Source organism: Chenopodium album, chromosome 19 (assembly GCF_948465745.1).
Source record: "Chenopodium album chromosome 19, dcCheAlbu1.1, whole genome shotgun sequence".
In the NCBI taxonomy this organism is placed as follows: Eukaryota; Viridiplantae; Streptophyta; class Magnoliopsida; order Caryophyllales; family Amaranthaceae; genus Chenopodium; species Chenopodium album.
Window position 1 is genome coordinate 43,492,080 of NC_137852.1, and position 10,458 is coordinate 43,502,537.

The following is a 10,458-nucleotide window of genomic DNA, read 5'->3' on the forward strand; positions in this document are numbered from 1 at the left end:
AACTTTCGACCAATAATTGTGATTGTTATATAAAAACATGATCATGTGTAGTTTTTTAATAACAACTTGTTATGACTTTGTTAATTGGAGATATTGATGGTCTAAAAAATGTCTAAGGGCCTGTTCTATTCAACTTATTTTCAGTTTAGTTCACTTTAGCTCCAATAAGTTCAATTCAATTCTTATCTTAATTTTCTTCTCCCATATATATTCAGTTCAGTTCAGCTTCAATAAGTTCAGTTCAGTTTAATTCAGTTCATCTCAATTCAGTCAATCAGAACAGGCCCTAAAAAACTTACAAATAGAAATGAGAACTATATTATAAAACCGATTACAATCTAATTTTCGATTTCTAAAATGAACCATTCCGATGTTTTGATCAAATCGGTCTGATCCGGTCCGGTCCGGTTTTGGTCGGTGCATTGGCCCTCATGAGTCCATGAGGTCATGGAAGTTAGGACTACACCAAAACCGGGACCCTTCCACAGGCTGACATTGAGCCACATGTTAGTAAGAGACCTGCCTTCACCTTCTTTTGCCACGTGTTCGAGTCTCAACTTCTTCTCTCTTCTAACACTCACTCCTGTTTTCCTGCAAAATTAACCCTCCAAAAAAACCAACAAGATCATATCAATTTTCTTTTTTTTTTTTTGCTACGAAAAATTCCGATTAATTTCCTGCAAATTTCATCACCATGTCCCGTCTAATTCAAGCTCGATCTTCTCTTTTTAAATTGCAGTAAGATCATCTGTTTCTTTCTCTGATTATTTGATTCTTTTAAATGGTAGATTACATAACATAAAACAAAATGATAATTTTTTAATGTGATTTTTTTTTATAAGTTGCTTAATTTTGCTTTGTATTGTTTGACGATTGTTAATCTGTTTGATCATATTGTGATTATATTTTCATTTTAATATATTTGATGGCTAAATTTGATGATTTGAGTCATATTTTGCTCAATAAATTTGGAGAATTTGATTGCATTCTCAGTGTTCGACGAAATTCCTCAATGAACTTAGTTTGTTTTTGTACGAATTAAATTATGCGGTTTATCGTATTAGGCAATGGTGAAAATTGGCTTCTTTTTTTCCTAGGGAAAAATTTGTAATGCAGCTCTTGATTTGGAGTAGGATAATTGTTTAAGGGGAATTCACATTCTCGTAGTTTAAGAGTAGGAGTTATGGTATCCTCATTTGAGGCCGAGACCTTGCGCCTTTCGTAGTTGGTCCAGGAATATGTATAGGAGTGCAAGGAGAAGGTTCTAGAGGTTGTCTAACCCTATATTTGTGGTCATGTTAGATTTTTAATAAGATATGAAACGAGTCTAGGTGATTAAACAAGGAGGAGGAGGAGGAGGAGGAGGAGAGATTGATCACTAGGTTCATAATTAAACCAATTGGTGATAATAGTAGTTCCTCTAGCTTATAAGATGATATTTTCTCTCCTTTTTCTCCAATGAGGAACAACTCACGTATGGACAACAAAAGGGTTTCAACATTCCCCCATACATGTGAGTGTCCGTTGACACTAGAAAATGGAAGAGAAGAGTTTGATTCACTTACAAGCTAAGATGAGGTTTTATACTAAAACCAACCAATTGGTGATAATCATTCGGAGCTGTTCCACAAGCTTATAAGGTGGTATTTTCTCTTCTTTTTCTCTAATGTGGGACAACTCACATGTGGACAACAAAAAGGTTTCATTAGTTCACATGTGAGTTGTCCTACATTGGAGGAGAGGGAACAAAATTACCATGTATAAGCCTAGTCGCCTAGAGAGTTGCTCTACTTTGTGCTTTTTGAGTAATTAGTTTTAGGATGGAACCTCGCTTTGCTTGTTTGTGGCCTAAGTTGGAAACCTCCTTCATGGGAATTCCAAAGCCATTTTCATATCTTTCTCAACCTCATTAGAGGATTTTTTGGTGTAAAGTTTAGAAACTTCTATATACAAGGTCTCCAACTATTCAATTACACCAATTTCGAACCTTTTCTCTACAAAATGGCACCACTTTTATTGAGAAAATATCTGGAATAGATATTGTGAATTTTGCTTATGGTGGTGCACAATGGTCTATGTATTTGTTATAGATGTAGCGAGGAGCTGAGGACTAGTGACCTAACTGATTTTTTGTTTTAATGTTGTGCCTATATATAGTGCCAGTGTCCGCATCCCTTCGTCCCTCTAATATTGTTGCATTGGAGTATGGTTACTTTTAAAAGTTAAGTTGAGTGAAGTTGACGAGAGAGAAAGTTGGTGGGACCAAAAGTAGTGTACATGAGAGTAAAATGGTGGCCTCTCATGTTCATTTATGATATTGGGAAAACAGTAAGGGACAAATTAAACTGGTTCAATCTTAGAGAAATGGAGGGAGTAACTATTTTAGGTTTATAGCTTATATGTTATGCTTAGAACCCGGAAGTTTGTGATCTCATTTGGATTTGACTTGCTATTTTTTTTTATTTTTGCCTAAAAGAGACGATTAAAAGGAGAAACATAAGTGACCATAAATATGTGGGGCATGTACTAGTACTGCTACATTTTATCTGCATATCAGCTTGACTATACATTGCTCACCTTGTCAATAAAATATACTTTATTTTGCACACTGCTGTCTAAAGTTATCAAATTGAAGGGAATATTTGACTGCTGTCTAAAGTTATCTAATTAAAGGGAAAATTTTACTTCTGTGAACATGATGAGTTTAAAATATAGATTGAGGAAAGATTATCAATAACATTGCTGGCCTCGAATGGGAGAATAAAATTGTCTAAAATGCATGAGAAATGCATCATTGTTGAGTTTTCTTTTATTTTATCTCAAGAGACGTTATCTGCTCATCTACTGGTTCTCATGTGCTATAATGCTGCTATTTTTGAGAAAAAGGGAGTTCTTTCTGATGATTTTCTAGGCTGTAGGTAGTTTTTTCTAGATATTTTTTGGTACATATGGATATAACTAATTTGGATATATATTCACCTGCATCTTGACCCTACTTTAATCTTTTGGTTTGCCAGTACATTAGCAATGTCTAGAAGTTGTAGATTTCTGTCTACAGAATCTGCAGGGATCAATGGAGGCTCTAGAATTGAGGAAGCCGAAACAGTCAATGTTCCTCCTCCCCCTTCTGAGAAGGTATCTCCTTTTAACTTTCATGTACTTGGTACTTAGTTTTTATTGTGCTTTAGTTAAAATCCGTTATAGTTATCAACTAGTTGCCTATAACCAGGGAGTTTTTATTTTGACTCTATTCATTGTGTTGTGTTGGTTAAGCTACTTGTTTTTGGAGGCAATGGATTTGTTGGCTCTCACATATGCAAAGAAGCTTTAGAACATGGCTTGTCAGTTGCTAGCATGAGCAGGTATCTCCATAATGATTTCTATCACAACTGTAGATAGTGGATTTACTGGTTTTATGTGTGTCCCAGTTTATATTCAGCTGGTAGAGTTTCTTTTAGCTCGTGCAAAGAGGTAATTAAAGTTGAAAATATAGAGACTTTGTGTCCAATACAAACTTTGCATGTTGTTGGAGGCTTAACATGACATGTTTTAGCTGTTTTCTATTCTCCTTGAACTGTTGTATTTGATGTTCTGACCATTTACTGATTGACAACATTATTAAAATAATATGTTGGTTTATGATTCTTCATAATCAATAATTTGGACATGTTACTTGTGCCTTCTTCTTTTAGATCTGGAAGGTCATCCATTAATGAAGCTTGGGCAGATAGAGTGAATTGGCATCAAGGTTTGTTTCGTATTTGAGGCTACGTACTATTGGGAATGTTCAATGTATGTCGTCTTATATTTTTTCCCTTGATGCAGGCGACCTCTTTTCACCCGAAACAATTAAAGATGCACTGGATGGAGTGTCTTCTGTTGTATGTCTCCTAAACATTTTTTTCTTGTTTGAACCATAAGATCTTTTTGATAGGGTTCTTGCAGCTTGTTTATTGGAAACTATGATCCTTACATCACTGCCCACGTGATGACATGAATGCCAGTTATTTCCACATATCTTTTTTTTTTCCTTTTTTTTTTCCCCCATTCATTGTAATATTCGTGTACCTACTCTTCCAGAGGCCACTGCTTAATTATGTGTCTCATTTTGTCAATGCTGCACAGTGCAAACTATTTTTTGTAGGAAATTTATTAAGAGCTGCTAGCAACTCTAGCTGTAGCACCTGGACTCTATAATCAGATCTATGATATTTGCAGATATCCTGTGTTGGTGGCTTTGGGTCTAACTCACACATGTATAAAATCAATGGTACTGCGAACATGAATGCTATCAGAGCTGCTGCAGAGAAAGGTATAGTGTTTATTAATGGATTCACCATGATTTAATTTACATTGAATTCCAGAATTGTGCTACATATGTATCTGTGTCATTGCTTCATTCCTCCCCACTCAGTCACCGGGAACTTGCCTATTTTAGAACACTTGGAGGATTTTGAAAATGAAATCAGAGTCCAGACTCCAGAACTCGGCATATATATTTTTTAGGCACATGATCAAATGTTCTCCTAGTAGTTTAATATCGATTATCAACCCACAAGAGAAGCAATACGGCTAATGCAATATAACTATTAGATATAATAATGGGAAACAATGTTGACCTATCCATGTAAGTCAAGCACTTTAGGCACAAAGTTGTTACATACCCTGGAACTTTCTTATTTTAAAACACTTATAGGATCAGGATTCTGAAATTGAAATCAGAGTCTGGAACTCCTATATATCTTCTAGGCACATGCTCAAATGTCTTCGTAATAGTTTTATATTGACCCACTAGAGAAACAATAGGGTTTTTACAATACAAACATTGGATACAATAAAGGGAAACAATGTAAGTGACACACTTCAGGCACAATTGCAAATTTTTGTTACAACTTACAAGAAAATAGAATGAAAATGATCTCTTATTATCCTTTACAAATGACCTATGTGCTTTTTCTATAGATAATGAGTGAAAAGGCTCATCTCTTCGTATAAATGTAAGTTCCTTTTACAAAGATGTCCCAAAATACTAAGAATTTCATGGATACTCTGGAATACAAATCAACATTATCAAAGGAATAATGTAGTGGTTCACATTGTTGCATTAGACGTGCAATGAAGATCAGAAACATAGTTGAAGTTCTAGACAGACTGTGTCTGCACGGATGTGCAGCTACAAGTCACCCTGTTGCACTTCTGCTTTGTTTCTGGCTTCCTGACTTGGTCGCGTGGCCATGCAACACCTTCAAACGCTCGTTTCAAGTCGCGTAAAGCCATAGGGTACCTTGAATTGCATTCCTTACTTTCATTTTACGTTGTTTTACTTAAATTCTTTGACATCGAGTAAGACTTGTACAACAAACAGCTTATATGTCTCAGTGTCATGGAGGTCGAAGACATCAGAATCTGCCTTTTTTGTTACAGGGGCTATAACTTCATACCTTTAAATATAAAAATTATGCTGTATTTTTACGTGCCTATTGCGTGTTCTACATTGGTTTATAGTCTGCAATCACATTTATTGATCATAGATATTGTTCATGGCTGAGTTGTTGACAGTTCGTTCTTTTTTGTTTTTGTTTTTTTTTTGTTTTTGTTTTTTGTTGTTGTTGTTGTTGTTGTTAAGAAATGAACTATAACTATTGACAAATTGTTACAGACATGTAGTTTATACTAAAGTACTTAACCTAGAAAAATGGATTAGGATTTAAGGCAATGGTTATATCAGTTGTGTAGAAGATAAAGATCCCATTGTGAAGGGATTTAAGCTCTTTGTCAACCTGATTAAGCACAATTATTGAAATTAAGCTGAAAGCCCTTCATTGTAATCGAACTAAATGCACTTTATAAGGAGGCCTGGAATATGAATCGCCATAAATCAGCCTTCTTAACCTAGAGATTTTCTTATGTTTGAGAGTTGAGACTATGGAGGTCATTGCTCACTTGTTAGCTCAAGTATGATTCCATTCAAAAAAGAAATAATGGCATTGGGAGGATTAATATCTCAATCTTATTGCTGTTAATTATCACCTCTCATCCAACATTGGACAACTATCAAGTGGTCACAAATCTTATTGCTGTAAATGATCACTTTTCATCCAACATTGGACAACTAACGAATGGACACATATATTGTGAGGCTCAAGTGCTCAACTCACTTCTCAATCATTAGTGTCATTGAAACTTGTGCCATATAGAAAGGCAAGTACTACATACAATAATTCCTTATAGGACATCTAGTAGAGTGAAGTCCTTTTTTTTTGTTGCATCCAATATTTTCTTTACATCTTGTGTTTCTTTGTTATATTTTTCTGTTGCTTGGTGCTATTGCATAGTTTATTCTTTTTTTTTTTTTATTTTTTTTTATAGGATATCTCCCACCTAGATTTGATAGCATAGTCAATTTGCAGGTGTGAAGAGATTTGTTTACATCTCTGCTGCTGATTTTGGCGTGGTTAATTATCTGCTGCAAGGTTATTATGAAGGAAAGGTACATTGGCATTAAGTTAGTATTGCTCTCTGTCAAGGTCAAATTAACTTCTGCCATAGTCCCTTCATGGCTTCATTACTGCATGTGTCTGAGCATTCTTTTCTATCTGCTGTTCTTTTTCACATTAGACTGTTTCCCCTGATTTGCATTTTTTTTTTCTGAAACAACTGTTATGTTATGTACTAGAAATTTTTACTTTTACATAATCTTGATTTTGGTTCAAACCTTTTACTTCCGTACTTCAGTAACTTACATGTAGGTGTTCTGGTGGTACTTGCTCTCTGTCATTGTATATCAGATGTCCTCTGTTCATTGCCCAACCCCACCCCTCTTTTTCTACAATTTTCTTCTGTGGAACATTTCCTCATCTTCATTTTTTTTTTCTCTTGCTGGAATTTATGTGAAATGCTTATGATTTTCTTCTTGTGCTTTGCTTCATACGCTCTGTGGCATTATTTGAGCTCAATTTGAAACTGATTTTACAAAGATTAAAGTAGATGAGAAGTTATTATCTTCCATATATTGCTAACTTTGTAACCAATTGATACTAGTATTATGTCATTTCATGATTATATTACAGCCATGTATTCATTTTACTAACATTGAGTTGTTACACATCCCAGTTGAGCTGGAACACTTGTCCTGCATTTCACGGTTGCTTTGCTACTTTCTGTTTGCACATGCAAAGATTTGATAGTTGCATTTAAATGTATGTGTTTTATCTGACTAGAGATTTTGCTTCTTTATTTATTTATTATTATATTTTCACAGAGAGCGGCTGAAACGGAGCTACTTACCAAATTTCCTTATGGTGGTGAGCTTTCATATAACTTCCTGGTGGTATTTGCAGACACTAAACATAATAGAGAACATATAAAATGTGCTTAACAGTATATGGCTGCATTTTTATCCTTTAAAAAAATTATGTGCAATCAAGAAGCCTTTGAGCCAGAAAAGGATTATGTATGACTAGAGCTTTTCTGTCTGTGGTGTGTAAAGCTTGTTACCTAAATCTTATGGGTTACTCAAAGAGTATGCAGTTTGCATAGTTTGACATGGAGCCTGTTTCACCCTAAAATGGTTGTATATATTTCAACCTTATCAAGTGTTGTTCTTATCTAGAGACTTAGTTGTGTTGTTCTTATCTAGAGACTTAGTTGTTTATCGAGCTTCACTCATGATTTAGAGAACCATGAGTGACTAATCTTGTTTGACCTTCATAGTCCTCTGGCTTGCCATTCCTCAATTTTTGTGTAATTATTTTTTATGAACAATGATTTTCAAATGTTTTGTCAGGTGTTATTTTGAGACCTGGTTTTATTTATGGGACACGCCGAGTTGGTAGCATGAAGTTACCTCTGGGTGTTATTGGATCTCCATTGGAGATGGTATGCTGCTTCCATTATTTGCTAATATTTAGGTTTTCTTTTTCATGTTCTTGCTCTCTTTGTAATAAGCTCTAAATAAATCTATATTTAGCTAGAGCATTGTTTTGGACTATGTCGTGGAAGATTTTTCTGAGATATTGTCTTGATGTATGTGTTGTAGGTTCTTCAACATGCAAAACCACTGACTCAAGTTCCATTAGTTGGGCCGTTGCTCACTCCTCCTGTTAATGTCACAGCAGTTGCAAAGGTTTCCGTCAGAGCTGCTACTGATCCTGTATTTCCTCCTGGCATCGTTGATGTTCATGGAATATTACGCTATGGCGGGCAGAAGAAGTAGAATATAGCTTTGTAAATCTGCTTATAACGTGTTCCAGAGTAGTATTTGCTGAAATTGTTATGTGTATGTCTTTGCTTCATTGAGGGGAATTCTGGAGCTCATTGATTCATAGAATGCGAAGAAAGATGCAGTAATGTGTCTGGGTGATATCCCTTTAGGTAGTTCGTCCTTGCATCTGTATAGGTGCATAATAAATGCTCATACAAATTTTGTTACCGTAATCAATATATTTAATCTAAATTGAGTTTCAAATAGCCAAGGCCTTGTCAGCTGCAACGGCTTGCATATCACAGATCTTGGGTTCTCATGATTCCTTATTATTTTGACTTTTTATGGCCAATTATCTCGTCTTTTGGATGAAAATGATCAAATTTCAAGTAACATAGTACATAATACTTTCTATACAAAATGACCAAACTTGAAGTTTGATAAGGGGATAACCCTCAAGACTTCTATGTTATCAATTTCTTACCTTTTTTTTTCTTTTCTTTTTATTTAATTATTATTATGTTTTTTTAAATACAAGACGATGACACTTGCTCCAATCAGATCTTTAGACATTTACCACTAATCAATGTACGACCCCTTTAATAATACGCTTAACGTCAATTGAGTTTCCTTCAAACCTTATCTATTTTTCATTAGTAAAGTCAATTTTTCCCAACTCAACTATCTTGTATTTCATTAGGTTCATCCTTATCAACTTTACATTTCTAATTACTCAACATAACCGTTGATTATCGAATAGAGACTATGTTGGAAATGTATTGCTGTTTAAAGATGGTAACGAGTAATGCCTTGAAGGCTTGAATAGGGTCTGCATTACTTGAAACTAACTATACTTGACTGACGATTAAACCTGATTCAAATTAGGTTTACGACTTAAACACATTCTTTGACACATCAAAATAGGTTAAATTGTATTTTTTTTTTAAATCAAAGATCTGGAAATTGGATCTCAAGATCTGAGAAAAAAGTAATCATACAATTCGACTTAGGTTTTTTAATTATTAAAGGATATGTGCTTTTTTTTTAAAAAAAAAAATGTGATTTTTTTTTTTTTAATTTTTTTAATTTTTTTATTATTTTTTTTTTTATTGGAGGATATAGAAATAGGAGATTTGAGAAGGAAGAGATGAAAACATCTATTTTAATTTCTTATAAATGGGTAATACTACATTTTGTTTTCTACCTATCACATATTCTTATTAATCCAAAAATTAGGTTAGTAATTGCATATTACAAATCGGTTCAAATATTATTAAATAAGTTAGTTGATTATACACTCCTTGCAAATAACCTTATTAATAAACTAGTTGCTATTTTTTGACCTTATTATTTCAATATGCATGTTTAACACTTTTGTGTAAAGTATAAGTTTTTACCTAAAAAATCACTGAAAAATTTATTATCCTCAGATCATACAAAATATTACAAGAGTGTTGTTGCATACTGAGTTGATGTTTATAAATTTTTTTTTTGTTGTCAAATACTCACCCCGTTTTTAAATACTTGTTTCTCTTTTCTTTTCCGGCCGTTTTTAAATACTTGCTCCATTTTCTTTTTTGAAAAGTTTTTACAATATCTAATTCATTTCTCACATTTAGTGGACCCAACATAATACACTCTCTCTTCTTGTCAAAAAAAAAAAAAACATAACACACTTTCTCCTCCTATTCTTCCACTATTTTTGCTTAATCTAATTTTTTTATTCTCTCAACTACCCCATTACCTCCATATTTTATTACTTTCTCCAATTTCTCCTAAACCGCGTATGGAGAAATTGAGCAAATATTTTAAAACGGAGGGAGTAGATACAATTGTTTTGATCAATATAAATGATAGGTGGAATAGCCTTCAAGACTTTATATACTACTTGGTATTATTTTATTTTTTTCTTTATGTGGGGCAATGACACTTGTTTCAATCAATTTTTTTGATATTTACCATTAATCAATGTACTATGTATCTCTTTTTTAATTAATACAAATTTTTATTTACAACTGAAATATTCAATTATATAATACAAGTATTAGATGTACAATTAATTATATTTTATTTTTAGTTTCATAATCTCTTTATTTTACTCTTACTATTTTATAAATGTTCATTTTTGTATATTGTAATGCTCAGTATTTCTCTAGTAAACGTTCATTATTTTTCTAGTAAATGTTTATTTATATTGTGCGACTCCAACCTGAGCTAGCTGAGCACAATCCTAGCTAGAAATTTAAGCTTTTCGT

The 10,458-nt window shown here is 33.5% G+C and overlaps 1 protein-coding gene across 1 annotated transcript; it reads left to right on the top strand.

Annotated features, from left to right (window-relative positions):
- Positions 1-582: 582 nt before the first annotated feature.
- On the top strand, positions 583-8,502 carry LOC145593782 (uncharacterized protein At1g32220, chloroplastic-like). The gene is made up of 10 exons (XM_081650136.1): positions 583-738; positions 3,018-3,135; positions 3,274-3,362; positions 3,693-3,748; positions 3,826-3,881; positions 4,219-4,312; positions 6,411-6,490; positions 7,262-7,304; positions 7,787-7,878; positions 8,039-8,502. Exons 1-10 carry the CDS (start codon positions 695-697, stop codon positions 8,213-8,215), a joined length of 849 nt encoding a protein of 282 aa, XP_081506262.1. The 5' UTR covers positions 583-694; the 3' UTR covers positions 8,216-8,502.
- The last annotated feature ends 1,956 nt before the right edge of the window (positions 8,503-10,458 follow it).

Excerpts from the sequence above, each read along its gene's own strand:
- LOC145593782 (XM_081650136.1), top strand. The coding sequence starts at position 695 with ATGTCCCGTCTAATTCAAGCTCGATCTTCTCTTTTTAAATTGCA. Across the intron at positions 739-3,017 it reads TCTTCTCTTTTTAAATTGCA|TACATTAGCAATGTCTAGAA; the intron begins GTAAGATCATCT and ends TTGGTTTGCCAG. Across the intron at positions 3,136-3,273 it reads CTCCTCCCCCTTCTGAGAAG|CTACTTGTTTTTGGAGGCAA; the intron begins GTATCTCCTTTT and ends GTGTTGGTTAAG.